This window comes from Anomalospiza imberbis, chromosome 4 (assembly GCF_031753505.1).
Source record: "Anomalospiza imberbis isolate Cuckoo-Finch-1a 21T00152 chromosome 4, ASM3175350v1, whole genome shotgun sequence".
NCBI lineage: Eukaryota > Metazoa > Chordata > Aves > Passeriformes > Viduidae > Anomalospiza > Anomalospiza imberbis.
In genome coordinates, this window is record NC_089684.1 from 53,219,032 (window position 1) to 53,241,995 (window position 22,964).

Here is a 22,964-nt window from a genome sequence, read left to right on the forward strand (position 1 = left end):
TTGGTTTCTGCTTTGTCTGTGTACACCTGAAGGAGGTTTCAGTGCTAGTCTGATGAGAGTAGTCATCAGTGTTAAGGGATATTTAAAACAGTGATGTAATTAGTGTCATCTTCCAAAGTAATTTTCATTAAAGTATCTATGTCCTGAATAAGAGGACGCATAAGTACAAGTTAGATGCAGGATTACGTGCTTGAAAAAAGAGAGGTCTCTTTATCATGAATAACAGGGTACAAGTTGGGAATGTTTTCAACCTTTGAAAAATTCAGGCAATAACTTTCATTGCTCTATTACTGAAATGTTTTGTTTCGCTTCTGTACAGATTCGAGATACAAAAACTCTCCTACCAATGCCAGGTGTGATGGTAGGTGACATAGGAGAGAAACTTGGGCTGAATGGGTATGATAATGGGTAAGTCAATACATTTGAAAGAGAAAACATTCTAGGTTATATCACAATGTAGTGATGCATAGATCCCCCTGTATCTGTTCTGTCCTTACTCATGAAGTCTTCACTAGTGGTTTAAAATTGTTGATATTTAAAAAAAAAAAACAACACTGACTGAAAGATCTTGATTTTCAGTATTTTCTGTCTGAATAAACAGCCTTTCTCACTCTTTAAAATGTGAAGTGCTCATGGTATTTTGTGAATATCCCCAGGCAGTCTTGCAGTTGCAGACTCATCAACAATAATAATGGGAAAAAATCTAGTAAGTTCTGAGTAAAGAACTTTATCACCCTTTGCACCGATCTGGATGTAAGACTTTAATTATTTTTCTGTTGATTTCCAGCCCACAGGAATGCTAGTGGTGGTCCCCAGACAAGGTTTATTTTCAGTAAAGATTAAGATAAATGAGACTGAAGAGAGAAACTATGTATTTTGTTTAAACCATGGGATTTCTAGACTGCAGCCAAGAAAGAGAAGGCTACTTATTTTCTTCTGTATTATGTATGTACAGTTGAAATAAAAAAAGTACTCAATTTCTTAGTCATGGATTCCAAGGGCCTTTCTGGGTCTGCTTTACTAACCAAAGGTGTCTGATGGGGAGGAAAGAGAGGTAGATTTCTGCATTAAAACAGTAATTATGTAAAAATTATTTAAACCCTTGGATTAATTACGTAGCTCTCTACAAAGACATAAACTTTAAATGGTAAGGAAGGGTTGCACTTCCTTATGCCTCAAATTGACTTCTTTCTGTTGATTCAGTTCCTTACGGATTGATGTATTGTCCTTCAAAACAGGCCACTGCAGTAAACGCAGTATAGACATTTTAAAGTATCCTGGTTTAAAATATTAAACACAGTATAGACATCTTAAAGTATCCTGGTTTCAAATATTATGGCTTTGACTGTCTTTCCAGAAGGTTGTAGGAATTTTATGGTTATTTAGCTCATTATCATTGATTCTCTGTTTCCTGAAGACACAGAAGAAATAAATTTAAAAAACTAGAAACAACCCAAAATTAATTTATAGAGGAAAACTATGAGAAAGACTTGCAAAAAAGGGATGTTTAAGGTTTGGTGGGTGCTTTCTCCTGCTTCTGCATTACAGACTAGTAGCCACCAGATGGCACAGCAGCATGGGCCTGAGTAATCTAAATGTTAGTCAACTTCATGTTTCTATAGAAATATTTAAATTCTGCTGTTCATTATTATATTGCAGTATAGATTTATGTGCATAATGGGAATGAAGAGTGTGCTTGTTATGTGACTTTAAAATGTACATAATTTTAAATCAATTTCTCCAATATCTACTGGGAAAAAAATAGAGTATTTCTTAAAATATTGGTAATAACTGAATAATTTGAAATTATAATCCATAAAATACCTTTAAGTGAGATACCAGTGAATTCCTTTCTTAATGTCAGATAGAGTCCCTTATCTTAGTTGACATCCTAATATCATTTCAAGCAGTCATAGGACATTCCTGTTTATTTTGTATATGTTGTTTTTTAAAATTTATTATGTTCAAACAGTAGTGCCCAAAGAGCCCCAGTCATGGATCTAGATCTCTTAAGTATGCATTAAGACAGTCCCTACATTAGAAACCTTAAGACAGCACTTGCAGATTAAGAGAGAAGTATGAGGGAGCCCAAGGTGACCCATAGATACCCCTCATTTAGCTAAAAACTCCAGGGGCCTGAGTTCCTGATCTACTTTAGCTAGGTTTTTGGGGTTTTTTTTGAGAGGTCTAAGATTGGAGGCAGGCCAACTCTGTTCTCGAGAACCAGGGAACCAAGTTTTGTCCTGCAACCTTCCTGCTCACACTGAGATGTCAGAAGCATCAGGGCTTGGAGATGTCGGCTCTCAGAGGTACATGAAGGTCTGGATGGGGACTGGAGAGGAAGTTTGCATTTGTTTGCAGAAACAACAAGCCATGTTACCCTAGAAAATGGACTCTTGGTTGCATGATCTTCAAAATGCCAGGATACACAGGGAGGCATTTCACAGATACGGCCCTGTCAAGGTGTTCTCCTTGGGCGTTTAGCAATCCTACATCCTCGTTTATCCCAGAGAAAGCACAGATTGGTGTTAGTCTCCACGACATGCACTGCCAGCTTTTTTTGAATGTGTATGTGAAGTCTGGTTCAACTACCATGAACACTTAGTAAATCGGGTCTACTTCCGTGTAGTTATACTCAGGATATGTGGTCAAACTGGGGATCAGAGTCTGACATCTCTGACAGAGATGTTTGATTTTGGTCCTGTGCTTCAAGAAATTTATGCTAATAATTTTCAGTATGGATACACTGAGTTAAGTTCCTGAACACTAATGAAGGTCATGTGGAAGAAATTCCAGGGCGTCTTTAGAAAATGCTATTGGTTCATGCTATGTAAGAAAACAGAATAGTTGATTGTAGTTGTCCATTCTGGCTTTGAAAAACAATTAATCTTTTGGGTTCTTTGGCTGAAAGCTGGTTTCCTGCTGATGCAGAGTGTAATGTTTTTAGTAAGAGAAAGAATTTCAGAACTAATGTGGGAATTTTTGCAATGTAAATCAATTTCTAAAATTATCTTTCTAAATAATTCTCATAGTTTCCTAATTTGAATATCCAAAAATCACATGGTGTTTTCAAGTCTTTGTAACTTTAGCTGCCCTGACAAAAAAAAAAAAAAAAGACAAAATCACTGTAAAATATTTTAAAACATTTTTCTTGCTCTAGGAAATTTACAATAATTTGTGTAATCAATGCATAAAGGGGTAAAAATAGAACTCTATTTTTTCTTATGGAGAGTTTAGACTGGGTTTATGTTTTGTTACTGAAGTTAAATCAGACTGCCACCAGGGGATGCAAATGCTTCAGTCTTTATTGTATAATATTAAAATGTCCACCTGTTGCTAGTGCTCTGGGAGTCTTTGAAATATGCTGCTCACTGAGGACCCAAAATGGTAGTAGCTGAGGGAAAATAAAAACCTACTGGAAAGATCCCTGAGTATTTGGGATTTCTGTGGCTTTTCAGTAAAATGAGTGGCAGGCATAAGGGATGGGAGGGTGACACACATATAAAGCAAGAACTGGGCTATGTGTTGATGTGCATTTCTGTTTCCTTCCTTTGGTGTGGGTTTTTTTTTTTTTTTTTTTTTTTTTTTGGGTTTTTTTTGGGGGGGGGTGGGGAAGAATATACCTTAGCTACTGGAACATTGCCCAAATTACCCATTATTTCAGTGCACATCAGTAAATGATTGACACTGAACTGACTGAACTGGTGGTAAGCCAGTTTCACATGCAGTTGTAACAAACAGCAAATTTCTGCTTTCCCCTCTCCAAAGATGGAAATGATGCCCAACTGAATCTGCATGGGGAAGAGTGAAAGTCAGCTATAATTGTGTTTTTGAAATGGTGCTTACCATGCCTGTCTTTGTAAAACATGTTCTGAGCTCATTTGGCTGTGTCCACTGATAACATGGATACAGTTTGTTGAGCAGATAAAACCCTTTGTAAGAGAAGAACTAGAGAAATGAAGCTGTCATTTTACCTTAAGCCTTTGTAGGGGAGAAAAGGGTCTTTCTGAAGAATTGTTAACTGGATCTAATGATAATTGTGCGCTTGGGAAAACTGATGGGCTTTATTAGGTGGTTAACATCCTTTCATATAAAAGTAAAATACAGTCAATCTTTGCACACATACAGCACACTAAGATGTTCAGCATGTTCTCTATTAATCAGTGAGGCCAAATTCAGTGTTCTGGATACTGAAAACAAAACAGAATGCCCAAGAACAAATGGGTAAAGGGGATTTATTGGACAGAAAAGCAATAAATTGTGTAAAAAGATCTCTTCTGGAAAGAGATGGCTCAGAAAGCCCTCACTATAATTCCTTGTATGTTGACAAAAACGGGATACATCACATGACTTCCCAGCCTTTACCAATTGCATTTAAATGGTTAATTCATACTTTGTTTCTTCATTACTATTTCAGCATCACTGCCAATAATACATTATGGTGTTGCTATTGCTAGTTTAAGGACAGATCAATCAGTCTAGTCCTTTTTGTCTTCTATTTATCCTTTTAATGCTCATTTAGATTTTGCAACTGTTGCAGTTATTTCACTAAGAAGATAGGAGCTATAATACATAGTTGAAGCCTAAATAGTCTTTGGAACTTCATCTTTCAATCTGAAACAGGAGTTCAGTGAAGGTAATATCCATAATCAGCTTCTTTGGTTATTTGCTTATACTCCCACACTGCCTTTTTCTTTCTGCTGAGATAAACATTTATGTAGACGTAGGGGAACTGGAACTGCCTGAAAACTAATGAAAAAAAAAATCCTACCAATTTTTGTAGTCTTCAGTCAGATAATTTGTCAGGTCTGGTTCACTGCAAAGCCTTACAAGTGGCTGTTTTGGTACAGGAAAAAGAACAGAGATGTAAGAAATCAAGTCTAAAAATCAGTTCTGCTTCCCAAACAAACAAGCTTGGGCTTGTTTAATATTTTTTATTGACTTACAGCCTCTGACCTAAGTTTTAAACAATTGTAATAGCAATAGCAATGAAGTGGCTATAGAAGAAAAAAGAATGTTAAAATGCCTGTGCCTGTATTTATCTTATCTGAATACACCACGAACACTTTAGTCCTTGTGAAAAGTGTCACTTCCACAGGTATGTTGCAAACACATCTTGCATGTTTTAAGTTTAAGTTAAAGCCATGCTTCTTGCAGCAGAATCATTGACATTTCCCTGCTTTGCAGTTTCTGCAGTCAGGGTTGGACACTATGTGGATGCATACAGTGCTGCATATGTTACTAGGCTGTGGTCACATTGCTGCAGAGTGCTGCCTTATCCCCTCATTTTTGTCATGTTCATGTGCCTCAAAATTCTTCAGCAATAGCTACTTCACACTGAAAGGCACTTGATGTGGGTGAAAATGGGGAAAGGCAGATTTAAATCTGGTCGCACATTTGTTTTTTGATGCACAGGAATACAGCCTCACATCTGCAATGAAGTTGACCCAATCATTTTTGTTCCTTAGCAGAGCTCTGTCAGCCCTTGACAGCTGCAGGAGTCTGCACATCCAGAGCTCCTCACAAGACTAGCACTTGGACTGTAAGAACTTTAGTGTGAGTGGGTATTTGTGTGCCTGTGAAGTCCATTAGGTTAGGATCAGGAGGCCTATAAACTGCTATGTTATTTTATCATTGTTACTGAGCATTACTGTCCGGAGCTGCATTCTTAGATTAGAGCCTTGATTGTAGAAAATAAAGCTAAAACACTGCCATGCAGTTTTCCCCAGTTTCACTGTAACTCTTTTCAGCTCTAACCTTTCTGTGAGTGTCAGTCTAGAATATGTGGCAGTTTTCTTTCCTTCTGCAAGTCTTTAATCAAACCTCTGAAATGTTATTCTTCCCAAGGTTTACTGTATCCCATAAACAGCCCTGATATCAATTGACTCACAGCCTTCCAATACCATTCACCTGCTTTCTGTTTCTGGCTGGAAGTCTGGCATTAGAGATGATTGCACCATCTCTAATGTAGTCAGTAACAAAAGCTGGCAGAAAAGGCATTTTAGTGAGTCTGAAGTTCACCAAAGCATGTTTGAGCTATTTGTACTATAGGTAACAGTTTATTACTTTAGTACTGGCAAAAAGAGCTTGTAGCTTTTCCAGCTGCTCCTCTTTTATCAGCATTACTGCACACCAGATGAATTACTATTGCGTGATTTAAAGTCAGTGAGATTAATTTAGTTTGAAATGTCCTCTAAACTACTGGCCAAAGAACCCAAACAAGAATGCTACTATTGGAATGGCACTTTACTCTGCTCAGCTGCTCTTGGTAGAAATCTATGTGATACAGGTTTTTTTTATCTGTGGTAAAAAATGTGTCTACATGATGCAAAATTGCACATTACTGCAGAGCCCTGTGATATCTATGTAAAGTGACAGCTGTCTGTCTGTCTTGCTGAGAGGTCTTAATCTCAGTCACGCTATCTGCTGTGCTGAAGAGGCCCTAAGTAGGGCAGCTTTCAAATCTCTGGTCTTGTCATCACTGTATGAAATTTAGCCATTTTCCAAACTTGCTGGTACATGATATCCCCATGACTGTGTATACAGTTCCATTATTGTAAGATATTTCTTCAGTTCTTTAAGATTTTTTCTCCTAAATGCGTTGACAGATGTGGGCCAAGTCTGTGCTTTCTAGGCTAATAACCATTAAAAACATGATCATTGACTTCATTAAATCTTACTATTTATTTTTAATATGTTCCAGTATCAAGTTCCAATTGGCCAGTATGTCTAACAATTCCCAATAGCAAAGTTCTTGGAGAAGGAGCATAACAGCAGTTGGCAGCAATCTCACAAGGTCACTTAACCCACCAGTCCTATGAGGTTCTGCTTTTATTTTTGACACTTGTGCTTATAGGCAAAATATCTTATTTCTTTACACATGGAAATTTTCTGTTGAATTTTTAATTGCTAGTTCTGCCACTCTGCTTTGGTTCTGCCATCTGATATGCATATCCACATAGCTTTATATAATATATCTGTAATGGATAATATCAAGGGAAAAAAATCTAAACTTTAAAAACCTGTTACTTTAATTCATTTTGATTTTAAGAAAATAGGCTATCATAAAATTCAGTATTCTTGTTCACTACCTGTGAAAGAAGTTATTAAAGAAGGATGTGCTTGTACTTTTTAATCATAATAATTTTAGGTCATCTTTTATGTGGTACAGAATTAGCTTCCTTATATTTGTGTCAGATTATAATAAAACTTTCTTGAAGGTTTTTCACTCTTTACAACAGAAGACTTCCCTTAGATTTAACTGTTTGGGATTGTATTACAGCAAGTGAAAGTGGGTAAAATTGTTTAGGTCATTTTGGGAGCTGTTTTCTTCAGCACACATCTGTCACATGTTCATTGTGAGTAGTCTTGGAATTCCTGAAAGTAGGCAGTTGGTATATAGGTTTAGAAAGTAGTAGCTTTCAATTTGCTTTTTATGAACACTTGAGTCTCAAGCACAGGTCAATATTAAAAAAATTTCTACAACTGCAAACTTTGCTCAGTGAATTGAACTGATTACTACAGTGTAAAACAAAACACATAACAGGATTGTTTGCCATTTTATTGATTGTCTCTCAGGTAACAAATGACAGACCAAAAGGAAGTATCCTCAAGTTGTACCAGGAGAGGTTTAGGTTAAATACTGGGAAAAATGTCTTCACTGGAAGAGTTTTAAGACATTGAGACAGGCTCAGGGAAAAGGGGTGGAGTCATAACCTCTGGAGGAGTTCAGAAGATGTGTGGATGTCACATATGGGGACGTGGTTTAGTGGCGAACATGGTGCTGCTGGGGTAGTGGTTGGACTCTGATATTGGAGGTGTTTTCCAGCCTAATGACTCTATGAATGCTGCCATGAAATCTTACCATACGAGGCTAAGCATGTTCCAGATACATATTTGCAGAGAGAAAGCCTAAGAACTGGAGCCCTTTGAAAATAAGGTCCTAGTATGTGCCCCAAAGATTGTATCATCTCCCTATTAGGTCAATTCTTCCTTTTAGTCTGGCTTTATAATTCCGGTTTTTATCACCTATTCAATAGCTTTTAAAAGTAATATTTCATTGCTTCCTTCCATGCATCCTTTCCTTCTTGGGAGGAATCCTTATAAACATCTATGGAGCTCTCTTACTTTCATCACTCGGATTTTTTCTTAAAATTCTCATTTGCCCTAATGACTTGTAAAAAATGCCATTGATGAGCTGCTATTGTGCTGTGACTGGCAGGAATCCTGTCAGGACAATATTCTTCAGTAATTAGTGTCTGCTTCACTGTTTGAATGTATTTGTAGCTTCCTGCCTTATGCTTCCATTGTAAGGTCCTAGGAGGAAGCACCTTCTTGGAATTCTGTAGATGGACAGCAACTGTGAAAAAAGAGTGTAAACTAGAAACCTAAACCTTGCCAATACACACTCTTCTGTAATTAAAGTAATGAGTAATAATGATTTAAAAGCTCAAGTTCTTTCTAAGGTGCATGCTATTGCTTAAAAATATTGATTGTTGTACAGTTTTAGTTATGATTCTGTTTGGGATATAGGGAGCAGAGAATTGGAATTTAGCCAAAAGATCTTTCTAGAAAAAGGTTTTTTGTTTTCAGTGATATGAAAAAAATAGTAACGTAGACGAAAATCAGATTTTTGGAAAATCTGAATTTGCTTCAATTACTAAGTAGTGTAGTCTCACTGAAATTGGCATTAACAAAGCACTTACTGGAGTTGTTGAGGCAGCTGGTTCTTGGTTAGGATAGCATGCCTTTCTCGGTGTCTAAGTCTGAAAATGCTGTGTATCTCTAAGGCTGAATAAATTCAGTGCTCAGATATGTTTCCTTGGAAACAACTCATAATTGAAAAGCACATGCAGCAATTCAGCCCTTATGTAATTTATTAATGTGAAAGACCTGGCTCTTGTGAGCCATATTAAATAGATCAGCCTTTATTGGCAGGAAAAAGGAATTTTCTTTGATTACAAATACAGCTTTTCAAGTGCTCTTAGATAGTGAGATATTTGTTAGTGGGGTTGATGCTGCTGTTACTGTGCCAAATTGTGCTGCCCATCTGGGTGAAAAGGTTCAATCACTTTCTTCCTGAAGAATATGAATACTCAGGACATTCTCCCTATCTTAAGAACTTCCCTCTTTATTGCTGCTGGAGTGCTGCAGTTTAGAAATTGTTATCCTGCTCTTCCTTTTCTAAGATGCCACATTTCAGGGAATAGAATTCGTAATTTGAGTTTAAACAAAGGAAAATTTTCCTTTGAGTTCCTTCTCAGGGCACTATTTCAGCCATGTCCTTATTTGTATTGCAGTAGAATGAGTGATCCTCACAGGTCTATTATTTGGACTCATAAAAATATATAGTGTCTCTATTCCAAAGCAGTCTCCAGACTGGACTAAACAACACCTCAATTAAGAATACAATTCTGCCGGATTATTTGAGGCAGGGAATTATTTGGAATGAGAATGGCCCAGTCCTGTTCAAGGCAGCAGAAGGAAGTTGTTCATCTTCCCAAGCTTTCTGACTGCTGATATTCCAACCTAGGCAACCTCAGCCATGCAGCCTAAGAATTCAGTTCAGCTTTCTGAGGTGTCAGTGAAAGTACCTTTCAAACTGCCTGTGTACAAGGTCTCTAATAAGTATCTTTACTTGTCTCGTTCCTCAACCAGAATACATTGCTCATCCTTCCATTCTTTTTTACTTCTTTCCTTACAAAGCTGCTAAAATGGTCTCTTAGAGTCAAAGGTGGTATTTTTTGTTTTGTAAACATCATCTTTTTAAAACAAAAAACTAAAAATCCAAAGAGTTATAACAAATAATTTCTCTTCTTGAATTTGTTGTACTGCTCTGAATCTGAAAGTCTTTGTTGTCCCAGGCATAATTCCCTAAAATTGCCTACCTGGTCTGATGGGCTCTGTTTTCAATTCACTGACATGCCTGAGATAATTTTGCAATCCCTTCTTTCTTGTGACCTTTTTTCTGTAATATAAACACCTCAGACTATGTAGACATAGATTGTTTTACTGTTTGTGAATTTGTTTAAACAGATTTGCCATGTTCCACAATGTGAGGATACCAAAAGAAAACATACTGAATATAGCTGGAGATGTCACAGCTGAGGGGCAGTACTCAAGTTCTATCAAGGTATGAAACAAGGGTTTGTTTTATTAAATATACAAAGGTATAAGTCGGTTGAGAGACAGAGCGATGGGCCTTTTATGTCAGGAAGTACTGGATACCTGAACTTAAGAAGGCTGTTGGTAATTTCACATGAGGAATGAATATTGGTTTTTTATTTGCATTTCAGAGATGTCTCAACTCACCTTGCAGACTTTATCAAAGTTCATACTCACTGATCGCAAAGAGTTTAGAGTTTGACTGTGCTCAGGCAAGACTATTCTGAGTCTCACCTGAATGAGTCAAGAGACAAAATTGGCAAAATTGCTTCTGATCATGCTACCAAGTTGCATCTTCATGGGGGTAAAATGAAATGTTAGCCTCAGCATTCATTTTGTGCCTTCTATTCATTCAGGAGGTTAAAGAACGTTTTGGTATAGCTCTGGGATCCTTGTCCACTGGCAGAATTATGATCACAGGACTTTCCACAACCAACTTAAAGCTTGCCTTGGCAATAGCCATTCGCTTCTCAGCAGCTCGCCGACAGTTTGGACCAACTGAGGATGAAGAAATACCTGTCCTTGAATATCAAACACAGGTAAATACTTTGGAATTCAATCTACAGACTTCTATATAATGAAACTCACATTCAGAGCTTCTGCAGATCACAGTAGGGACTCTGAAGTTAATGAAATTAAAGTTGTCTGTGTCATGTGAAGCATCATTCTTGTACAGCTGTGGGGGTTCATTCCAGCTCAAAGCCTTCTCCTGGCATGACCAGGCTTTTAAAATAAGTTCTTGGAATAGCAAAACCAAAAAAATTCATGTTTCTCTGAAGTACCTAGAAATGTTTGTCTTCTAAAATAGTAACCTTTTAAGAGAAAGACTGTTTTTACATGCACATGCAAAAGTACTGCAGTTTTAGAAAGTAGCATTTGTTTCAAAATATCACTGCTTCTTTTGTTGCTAAGCTGTTTCTCGTTTGTAGCCTGTATGCTTTAAAAGTACAGAACTCAATAACATTCACTGTGGAGAAGTCCCAGGCTAATACTGATTTAAGAGGAATATAACCAAGGTTTAGCTGCATTTTATGCAGATGAGAAACACTTTTTGCTCTGAAAAAATAGAAAAACTGTATGTAGAATAACTGGGAAAAGGGGAAAACTCAGATCTGCTGAATGGCAAGGGTTATTATATAAGGAATGCTGAAAACAAACCTGCCCAGTTGGTCCTTGCAGTGTGGGTGCCTTTTTCCAGGTTGACACTTTTCTTGCAATGATGAAAGATTTCATGAGTTTCCACAGACTGGTGGAAGGGGCCTTCCTTCCACCATTTCTGAATAAGGCAGAGTCTGCTTTCCACAATTCTTTGAGTCTCAGTTTTTCCCAGTTTTGGCTTGTTCTGTGGGTTCTGCTTGCTGAAACTCTCATTCCCTTCTTCCTTTACCACAAAGACTTTCAAGCAGTTTTTCTTTTCCTTCGTGAGCCCCATGAAATGGTTACAACCTCTGTCATGTTTGTACAGAAGAAACTTATGAATCATGACTGACCCTGGCATGCCAGACATTTTATAAACACATGGCAAAAATATGTCTTTGGTCCCCAAAGCTTTAGTGTACTTTTTCCCTGGTTTAACAGAATGCTTATCATAAATTCATGAAATGTGAGAACTAAAACAATATAACCATAACTTGTATAAAGAGAACAATAACCACCTATAACATAATTAAATGTAATTAAATTATATTATAGGTGGTTCTTGTTCTCTTCTCCATTAAGCAGTTTTCCATTTTGAACACAGTAAAAATGAACGAGTTGGTTCAATATAATAACATTAAAAACATATATCAATTTGTAATCAAATCAATTTAATTCTTTTCTTTCCAGCAATGGCGTCTTTTACCTTATCTGGCTGCTGCATATGCCTTAGATCATTTCTCAAAGTCCCTGTTTGAGAACTTTTTAGAGTTTTATGCAGGTATTTTGACAAAGCAAAGGAGTCAGAGACAGGTGAGATTGTTTACATATTTCCTCTTCACTGAGTTCTTATTATAATAAACTGTAAACTGTTAAATGGAAGACCTATTTAGATGTCTTAGGCTCTCTTATGATCAAGAATGATAGAGCAATATCTCAGAAATATGGGGTATGCAAAGTACTGATTGAAGTTGCATTTAGAAAAGCATGCAGATTAGTTTTGATGAAGTGATTAACATTTTATTGATTTCTGTGGGATTGAGGGTTGTGTTCTCTTGCAGAATTTTTTATCATAAATATATTATGATAGTGTAAATTCAGGTTATAATTGTTGTAAATTAACCTACAGGGAACACATATCAAAGATTTTCTGAAAATATACTAATCTTAATTCCTATACAGACTCTCTGAGGCTGACTTGAGTTTGGAATTCAAATTCATGCATTAAAATAAATATTTTTAGCAAAAAAAGTTGACTTTTGAGCCTTAATGCTGAATTTTTCATTCAGAATCAGCCCACTGGAAGTCATCCCTTTACAGAGGAAATCTGTCAGCCTCTGTGCAAGGACTGATTCTTAATCAAACTAACTGCAGTATTGTGTTTTTACAGCATATGAATTTTATTTATTTTTATAAATTTTGGCAATAAAAAAAATTTAAGGTCTACATATTGAGTGTTTATTGCTCAGGTCTTACTTAAGTCCTCAAGGTTTTTTTCAGCTAAAGTAAAGCTCAGAAAATAATTTGAACCAATGGTGGGGTATTTTAATTTCTCCTCTTCGCGTAAAGCACAGAAGAATCTATTTGATTCAGGTTTGATATCAGGTTTTTACCTGATACTTCATCTCTGGAGGTCTGCAGTGCAGTCACTAATCTTAGGGGAAACAATGGCTATTAGGAAAAAGTCATGCTAGGAAAAAATCTTATTGTTGAAAACTTTAAGAATGTAATCCTTATGGATTCCTTTTGTTCTACAGGAGATCTTAACTCCAGTCAGGGAGGTGGTCTTAAACAAGCTTTGGTTTTATCAAGCCCCTGTCTCCAGAAACCAGAATTCCAAATGCATTTTCAAAGGCAGGTTGGCAGAGTTAGTGTAAATGCAGGCTACTGTGATTCTCTGGAGTCTCTGAGGGTGTACATAAAAATTTCCTGCTCTTTGCAAAACTGATGCTTAAAAGATCAGTGAAAACTGTGTTATGCAATACATATTATAAATATCATATCGCTGGCTGGGGACAGAGATACTGCTTATGCTACAGAGGGAATGGAAGCCTTTTTGGCCACCCTCAACCACCTGCTTCTCCATTTTTGGGAGGGAAAGCTTGGCAGGTGGTGAATTAACTCACTCAGTGCTGTGCCTGCTAGTACAGCTGAGCTAAGATGCACCAATGTGCCCATTACCTGACACAAATTATTGCTGTCTCATACAGGAAAGTTGGTGCTGAAGGTTCCTCAGTTGTGGCAGAGATCTTCTGTGGCACCAAAGAATATGCTTTGCACTTACATAGATCTCAGAGAGTTTTATGCCTGTATTGCCAGTTACTGTTCGTGATAAAGCAGTATCTATGGCCTTAGCTGGTCACCAGCTTAATTTCTATAAAAGTTATTCCTCATTTATAATTTGTTTTTCACAAAGGCTGATTTGGGACGTGAGATTCATGCTTTATCTGCTGCCAGCAAATCGCTGGCATCTTGGACTGCTCAGCAAGCAGCCCAGGAGTGCCGAGAAGCTTGTGGAGGGCATGGATACCTTGCCAGTAAGTTACAGACACTGCATGCACTGATCAAAAAGAGAATGGTTATTTTGATGTGTTCTCTGACTGCTGTTGTGCTGTGATTTCTGAATTTTAGCAATGTGTTTAGAAAGTATTTTATCCTCATATCCATATTTTTAAATTTTATTTCATACCTGAAGTCATAAAAAATCCTCACTAAACCAGTATAGGATCTGCACCAGCATTTGGACAGACTGCAAGTAATTCAGTACAACTACCAGTAATTCATTCTCGGTTTGAAATATAAAGATGCAGACTTTTTAGATGAAAATTTCTCTTGTAAGTTTAATGCCACACTTTTCTAAAATCTTTATAGTACAAGGTAATCAGTGAATTTTCAAGCTCCTCTGTTTGTAGCAGTAGTTTTGCATACAGGAATAGACAGCTCTCCTGCATTTTGCCACAGAATAATTATTTAATCTCTCTTAGCTTCTAATAATATGTTGCAATATATTAAACCATGCACTTGTTCTTCTTAAGTGAATCGTCTGGGTAAAATCCGAAATGACAATGATCCAAACTGCACATATGAGGGAGATAACAATGTCCTGCTTCAGCAAACCAGCAACTACTTAATGAGCTGGATGAATTGCATAAGAGGTATGTTTTCATTGTGGAATCTTACTGGACCAAATAGTGTGTAGCTAATGGAATTAAGAGGTAATTTCATACTGAAAGCAATTGACAGTCATGTAATAATTTTGTGGAGCATAAATAAGGTGCTTCAGACTCCATTATATGGTACATTCACAATACTTGCTGCAAGAAATATTCTTTCTTCTGCCTTGCAGCAGCCAGCTAGATGTTTTGCCATCCCTAATCAGGTTAAGCCTGATTCTCACCCCCTGAGAAGTGCAGTTTAGTTCAACCAAATTACCTCAGCACTGCATCCAGATCTGGGGTTCTACGCAGAAGAAAATACCTGACCGTGTGCATTGCATAGACCTGTTAGAGAGGGTCCAGAGGAGGCCACCAAGATGCTCAGAGGCCTAGAACACTTCTGCTATGAAGACACAGAGAGAGAGTTGGGGATCTTCAGCCTAGAGAAGAGAAGGTTCATTATGGCCTTTCAGTACTTATAAAAAAGAGGGAGAGCTGCTTTTTACATGGGCCGATAATATGGGCCAAAGGGAAATGGTTTTAAACTAAAAGATGAGAGATTTAGATTAGATGTTAGGAAGAAATACTTCTCTGCAATGGTGATGAGACCTGGATGGAGCCATCCCTGTTCAAAGCCAGGCTGGATAGGGCTTGGAGCAACCTGGTCTAGTGGAAGGTGTCCTTGTCTAGGATGGGAGGGTTAGAACAAGATGACATTGAAGGTCCCTTCCAGCCCAAACCATTTTTTGATTCTGTGACTCTGTATTGGTAAAGTCATCATAAGTCTGTTTATTGTACTTGGAACAGTTCATATCACCTGACTTGGTAGCAATATCCATCACCACATCTTGTAGCTCTCTAGAATTTGTTTCAGTTTTCCAGCAATAAGTTTCACTAGCATCTTACAGAGCTGGAAAATTCAGCAGTTGGAATTGAATCTTATGGGGAATAATTACAGGCAGTGATGTCAGATTTTTCCACACTTGTCTACCAGTCCTCTTTTGGCTGGACTAGGCCATAATAAAATAAGTATTATGGTCTAATTGCATCTGGGCTGTCAAGTGTATGCATGGCTTTGTAATAGGCTTTTAGTTCCAAAAAGTCTGATTTCTTTTCTCATAAATCATTTTTATTTTCTCTGGTATTTCAGATAAAGCTCCTTTTGAATCCCCTTTGGGAACAATAAACTTTTTGCAAGACTACCATCATATTCTTGGCTGGAAATTCACAGCCATGAGCGTTGAAGATTGCATGGACTCCTCAGGTAGGCTTCTGCTACTAATAAACTGATTCCAGAATTTTAAATTCCTTTCCAAAGGAAAGTATCCAGAGATTTGAGATTCAACCTCTGCTACTTATTAGATATTTGTCATATTTGCTGACATTTTTTGTATCACATGCATTTTTATTTACTGAGAACATAGTTTGCATTTCAAAATACATTCTATTTTCCCCAAATTCATTTCTGGACTGGAGGATAGCATCAGATATTATTTTTTACCTTTTTTTTTTCTCTGAAATAACATCTGTGAGTTAGGGTTTTTCACCACTGTATTGCTGTTTTCCTGTTCTAAGGGGATTGATTGCCACTCCCTTCTATCACTAAAATAGCTTCTTTTAGTAAACCATTCAAGGGATTTACAAGTATGTTGAAAAGGCATAAAGTTCATCTGCTTTTGACAGATGCTTTTGGTTGTATAGAGAAAAAATGAGAAATGGTGGAAAAAGAGTTCTCTATAGTTTTCCTGCTTTACTCTGCTATAACCAAGTCAAGTATGACATTAGATGTTGTTCCCCTTTATCACTGAGCCCAGACTGGCCCTTGGACACAAAAGTTAAAAAGAATACCAACACCTAATGAGAGAGCAACAGCATGTGTTTTCTCCTCTCATGCAATACCTACTGAACCAGACCATGGTTTTAAAAGGGTCTGAATCTGTCTCTTGATCCATTCTGTTAGAAACTGGACTGTTAATCTAGATGCCTTAATTTAGGCAGCATGTGAACACTCCCTATACCCTAAGGTATACTCTACATTAAATCTTCAGCTAAGAAACAAGCAAGCTGGATTCATGCAAGGACTTCATAGTGAATAACTTTTTACCTTAATAGTTCTAGGCTGCTCTTAGAAATATGACACAATTACGTACAAAGCTAGTAATTTAAATGTGATTACATTCAGCCACCAATGAAAACAGTGTTGCAAGTCAGTGCTTCCAGTAATTGTGGACTGTCTTCTGTTCTTGTATTCTGAGAAGAGACTTTGTACCTTGCAGGCCTAAGGAAAAAAAAAGGCAAAAAAAATTATTCAAGTAAGAAGTCTAAACTGAGCTGTGGCTACACCTTGTCTTCCAGCTTGGGGTCAGTTTGAAGTAGTGTATGGCCAGACATGATGATGTCTTCACTGTACCCTTACAATCTGTTCTCCCCAGATATTTATTGTATCTACATTAATGGAAAAAGTGGCTTGTCAATGGACTGATTAGTTAATGCTTTCACTTTTCATCTCTAGTAAAAAAATCTGGGACTGTAGTAGAATTTTCATGTGACTTCTTGCATCAGAACTGTGAATGTTAAGAATTTTGCTTTTTTCTTTTTCCTAGTTCCTTTAGCAGCTTATAAATGGCTGGTTTGCTACCTGCTCCGAGAAAGTTACCTAAAAATGAATAAGGAGAAGCAGGCTGGACAAAGTGATTTTGAGGCAAAAAACAACTGTCAGGTAATACTTAATAATCTTTATTATTTTATTTATTTATTTTCATCCAAGTCTTGTCAGTTTCTGTTAGTTTTATCTTCTTGTGTCATAAAGTACAATTTCCTGAACCATAAAGCAGCAAGTCAAACAACTAATAACACTTAATACCCGACCGTGTGCATTGCATGATAGCATGAGGACAGTTACCGACAGCAGAAGTCTTCCAGGATATATTCAGGATATATTTCCCTTCAGAAAAGTTACAGGCATGTGCTGTGTGATGTCTGCAATTTTGATAGCACAACTTCTGAAGACTAAACCTGTTAGTATTAAATACACTGCAGCATCTGATTATTACTTCTCCATCTGCACTTGTGGCCAAATACATAGTGTAGGAAAGAATCTTGCTCTGGCAGGTAGGTAAACTAGATGACCTAATAGGTCTTTTTCATCTCTAATTCCTATAGTGCAAAGTACTCATGAAAGATACCAGACTGACAGCATTGGAACCTGAAAAGGAAACATTGACAATTTACATATAGCAGATCCACTCTCTCACCAGAGAGTTTTAACAGCTAGGAATGGCTTAACTCCAAATTTCAGTATTTATCCCCAAGCTCACCAGGTTCCTCTACTACCGCCATTGAGAAAAATTGGCTCACATCCAAAGAATGAGCACTTGTCATTTGTCACTGGGAAAGGTCTGTTCCCTTAAGATGATTGCTGTCATTTACTTTATCTGCAAAGCTGAAACACAGCAGGAAGGAATAGTCAGCATTCAACTCTGCACCTAGAAAGACCCAGTCTGGCTTCAACAGGGGATGATCAGTGTGAAACCACTGGTAGAGTGGACAATTTTTTTCCTGCTTTTACCCTAGAAGCAGCTTATTAGAGAAACTCTTCAGGGTCAAATCCAGAATGGGAATTGCCAGAAACTCCAGTCTGATTGTCAGTTAGCCAGGTTTTGGTGAAGCTGGTGCTGGGGGCAGTGCATTAGAGAGAATGGTGAGCTCAGAAGTATTAAGATTGTCTTATCTATTATATTTAGAATTCCAAGAGGTTCAGGCACACAAATGCTTTTGAGATAGGTGTTGATATACTTTAGGTCATTAGGGTTTTTTTTCTCCCTACAATTCATCCTCAGGACAGAAGGAGTTTTTATTTTAAATGTCATGCCTCAAAAACATCTGAAAATTATTTACAAGCTATGCTTTGAAGACATGTACATATTTGAATTAAAACTTTCTCGGCATGAAGAAACACTTTTCTGTCAGCCCAGTGGTTGGCTAATACAAAATATTTGTTCATGCTATGGGGGATCTGGAAGAGATTCCTAGCCTATCCCTAGGTTATTTTGGTTTGGGCACAGATTGATAGAAACAATACAGAAGTGCAAGAAATGGGAAAGAGGAAAATAGAATTATAGGGGAGAACAACAGGAAAATAATTCTTAATGCTTCATTTGTGATGTTAAGACTTATTTCATTCTGACTAGGGAATTAGCATATCTCAAAAAAACACCTAGTAAGGGAGCAGTACTCTGTAATGTTGCAGAGAATAGAGGATGTGTATTTTGCTGTTTATAAATGTATCTGAGCTTGGACATAAGTGTGCCACTGAGCAGCTGCTGTTGAGAGAGATAGTGATCTTTGGAATATGCCTTTTTTATATGCTGCAGTGGATCTAAATGCAAGGATAATGCAAGTATAAAAGAAAATAATTAAAACTAATTCTATATGAAAAAAAAATGAACACCCAAACCTTAACAAAACAAAGCAAACATGAGTTACATCATTGCAGCAAGTCAGCTAGGAGAGCAATGGCATCATATTCCCCTGCTGTTCACCAGCTAGAATGTTGTCAGTCAGCAATCTTGTCCATGGCAGCACGTATAGCAAAGTTGAAGTATATAAATGTAGACAAGTGTTCCTATCTAAGTACATACAATCACTTCAGGTTTTATACTCTGCATTAACAGTAACTGGTGACTTGTCTTTCTCATCAGATAGTTGAAAAGGACTAGTTGAACAGTTCCTTCAAAACACACTGCAATCTATTGCAATCCATCAACAGAATCCCCTCATACTGACATGATCAGATTTTTGTTTATTATTTGAAGGGACTGTAATAATTTTTCAATAGGAAGATTTTATCTTCTTTATAAAGCTATGGATCATATCAAATAAATATAAACCTACCTTCTGCCTTCTAGATTCATGTAGGTTTCTTAACAATCCTAAAATCAGCAGACCTGATTTTAAATTGGCTTCTCTCTGATGTAGCTTCTTGATGCCATAGAGCCTGGGTGCAACTGCCAAATTACACTGGTAATAGGGATTCAATCTTACTTTTAACAGGCATTTCATGAGACTTTTCATAAGTAACCTTTGCATAGACATTGTGGAAAGTGTTTTCTCCTACTGTTTCTTAGAATTTCTCAAGCTAGATCATCACACCTGAATCAGCAGAACTCCACTAACTTCACCAGACCAATGCCATGCTGCACAGGCTGAGGAGTGGTTCTTTGTATTTTGTTACTCATTGTTCTTCTTCCCTGTCTCCTAAGGTGTACTACTGTCGGTCTCTGGCTCTTGCCTTTATTGAGCAGACAGCCTTACAGCGCTACCACGACTACACTCACGATCCCGGCGTCCCAGCAGCTCTGCAGCCAGTGCTTAGGGATCTCAGTGCTCTCTATGGGCTCTGGTCCTTGAGTAAACACTTGGCCGTGCTCTACCAAGGTGAGATCAGCTCCCTGAATGTGCTGTGCATTTCACTTTTTTATAAAAAGTACAAAAAGTATTCCCTGGCCGGGGCAGGGAATCCTAATGATGATCTCGACCAAATTTTCAGGAGCAGGGATCTGGAGTGAAAAATTAACCCAAAAGTCTCTCTATTATCTCAGAGATGCTGGAGAGATCACAGGTTCTGCTGTGATCCAGTGCTTGTGTGAGAGGATGAGGGATAGGCAGCAAGATGCTGTAGTGTAGCTCATTACTGCAGAAGGCTCTGCATAGCTTGGATTAAGAGTTTTGCAGTCAGCTCATTAATGAAAGACTGTCAGTTCAATTACACAGGTGCAGATACTTAGTCTTGACTACTGAACTCATGAACTTGGCCAAAAGGTTTTATCAGTGTAATCTTAACTGGTATAAGCTTCTCTGTGAATGTTTTTAAGGTGGCTATGCTTCAGGTGAACAACCTGGGAAATTTATTCAGGATGCTATTCTGGAGCTCTGTTACAGGGTAAGCCTGTTTATTGTGATTAAATATATAGTATATAAGCACTATAAAAGAGATACATGGCTTATAGTCATCAGATTATTCTTTACTTTAAGGAGTAAGTTAGCAAGATATTACATTAATGGTTTCTGAATAATTTTCTGTAAAGTTTAGCAGCTCATTGACCCTGAATGTAGTCTTAATTTATTTCAATAAATGGATAACAGTATGTCCTAACAAATAAAACCATAGCATTTGTGGCCTTGCAATCTTATTGGAAAGCCAGTGAAATATTTCAACCCAGTTCTTTTTATTTCATTTTTGAGTTAGTTTATGACTTTTTTTTTCTTAGCACAAGAGCTTTACAAACCACAACATATGCTTTGTGGGTCAGGAAAATTTTAAAGAAGAGTCTGGTCATTATGTTTTTAAAGTCCAAAAATATATGTGTTTATATGTGTAAACAGCACCATATTGGTTAAAATGTGTTAAAGGCTCCCTAGGTAAAGGAGGAAAGCATTTGAAATACAGTCTATTTTGGCAGTTATGGAGTAAAAAAAATCAAAATAAAACTAGGCTACTTACTGTGGATTTCTCTTAAATTATCAAAGCTGGCACTTTATGAAAATAATTTTTATGCTGCTCTGTAGTTCAGCCATAGACAACTACAGAATTTTCAAATGTATGTCTTTTGGTTTTAAACAGTTGAAAGATGACGCAGTTGCCCTGGTTGATGTCTTTGCTCCTTCTGACTTCATTCTCAATTCTGCCATTGGTAAAGCAAGTGGAGAGGTAAGAAAACCCATTGTAAATTTTGTAAGTTTAATAATGAAGATTATTGCCTGTAATTAGCCTTAACATATTCAAGACATTTCACAAGTACAAAAGAAAAGAAAGACAAATTTTCAGTGGAAAATACTACCAAAGTTAAATTGATATCAGCAGAGAATGAACTTTTTCGTTTGCTGGAGATAAGCTTCAGTGGGAAACTTGTACAGTATTGCTGTAGTTTGCTGTCGTGGGCATCTGTGCACTGAAATGGAAAAGGGCTGAGAGAAATTTTTTGGTGTAGTTACACAAAGCTAGAGTTAGGAGCATAAGAAGGGCCGTACTGGATTCAGTTCACAGAATACTCTGTGGCTGACAGGGATGGATGGCCAAAGAGAACACTGTGAAAGAGATGAAATAGCAAGGTGTTCTCATGCTATAGGTTCTGTTTGTATCATTCTGTTTAGAAGCCACAGGTGTCTATTCTCCATTTTTTCCATCCGTTTTCAAATTCAGCTGTCATTTGGCTTATATCACACCATCATTTCTACAGTTTAATTATGAGTATTGATAGAAAATACTTCCTAGTCCCAGTCCATATCTATTTACCATCTGTGGGTGCCTTTTCATTCCTCTGACAGACCTTGTTTTCCTTCTCTGTGTATTTTCTGCTTCGGCCAGATCCTTTCTGAAGTAGCATAACCAGACCTACAAGCAGGACTTGGGACGTGGTTGCACCATGGAGTTGGCTACAACAGCTCCTGGTCCCTCCCTGCCTTTTTTTTTTTTCAAGATCTGTATTTTATTCCAAAGTCTCAGCAAACCAAAATTCTTGCTTATTGTGCCAAACCTACTCGTCAAGGCTGAGTTATGGGGTAACTATTCCGTAGAGACCAGTGTCACAGTACAGTAGTTTGGGTTGGTGTGGATGGATGCTGCAGACAATCCCTGGAGCCTGGGGAGCCTGCCAGGATGTTTGACAGGAATGCTGCATCAGATTCTGTGGTTTTCAGTATTTCCTGTGACTTCTTGTCTAAGTTGCCCCTTGTTCCCATGGTGATCCAGCAGTACAGAGGGCAGAACAGATGTTTCTGAGCTGACCTAACACAGTGATTACTTTGTTAGCACAGTCTTTGCAAATGAGGCAAGAAAGGCTGCCTCTACCTATCCAGCCTTCTCCTAGAGGGCTATAATCATCACTGGACACTTTGTTTCCATTTTTATAGGGATTTGAGGATTAAATTAAGGCTCTGATGGTAACTCTTCAGAGAAGGAACATAGTTTGTTAGAATGTTAACAGTATCTGTTTTGGCCAAAAGCCCATTTTAACACAATTTTCTGTCTCTAGCAGAAGCTGTGAGCAGATTCTATAGGCAGAAATATAAAATATGGTACAAGTACACAGTGATCCATTCCTAGAATAGTATCCCCTTTCTAGCAGTCACCTGGAGATTTCTTATCAGTAGCTGATGAAGCTGTCATGATGGTTTTGGCTGGCTCCTCATTGGGTACCTCTTAGTTCTTGAAAATGCAGAAGCCATAGACTTATTAATATTAGTTACTAATATTAGGAGTATAATATGTGAGAATCTATATTATCTATAATATATAATATAATCTATATTATATATAGATATTATATAGATAGTATAATACATGGATATTATATATAATATATAATATAATCGATATTATATATAGATATTATATAGATAGTATAATATATGGATATTATATATAATATATATTATAGATTGTATATAGATATATAGTATATACACATATTGTATAATATGTGTAGGAATCTAAACACTTCCTTATGT

The 22,964-nt window shown here is 37.2% G+C and overlaps 1 protein-coding gene across 3 annotated transcripts in view; it reads left to right on the forward strand.

The window, feature by feature from the left end:
* The window catches only part of ACOX3 (acyl-CoA oxidase 3, pristanoyl), a 32,002-nt gene that overhangs the window by 7,186 nt on the left and 1,852 nt on the right, over nucleotides 1–22,964 (forward strand). For all 3 annotated transcript variants that reach the window (XM_068188582.1, XM_068188583.1, XM_068188584.1), the window contains 11 exons: nucleotides 320–408; nucleotides 10,036–10,132; nucleotides 10,521–10,703; nucleotides 11,992–12,114; nucleotides 13,718–13,838; nucleotides 14,337–14,456; nucleotides 15,607–15,720; nucleotides 17,060–17,175; nucleotides 19,718–19,892; nucleotides 20,330–20,397; nucleotides 21,079–21,165. In XM_068188582.1, the coding sequence (XP_068044683.1) occupies nucleotides 320–408; nucleotides 10,036–10,132; nucleotides 10,521–10,703; nucleotides 11,992–12,114; nucleotides 13,718–13,838; nucleotides 14,337–14,456; nucleotides 15,607–15,720; nucleotides 17,060–17,175; nucleotides 19,718–19,892; nucleotides 20,330–20,397; nucleotides 21,079–21,165 (1,293 nt within the window). The remainder of the gene's footprint in view (nucleotides 1–319; nucleotides 409–10,035; nucleotides 10,133–10,520; nucleotides 10,704–11,991; nucleotides 12,115–13,717; nucleotides 13,839–14,336; nucleotides 14,457–15,606; nucleotides 15,721–17,059; nucleotides 17,176–19,717; nucleotides 19,893–20,329; nucleotides 20,398–21,078; nucleotides 21,166–22,964) is intronic.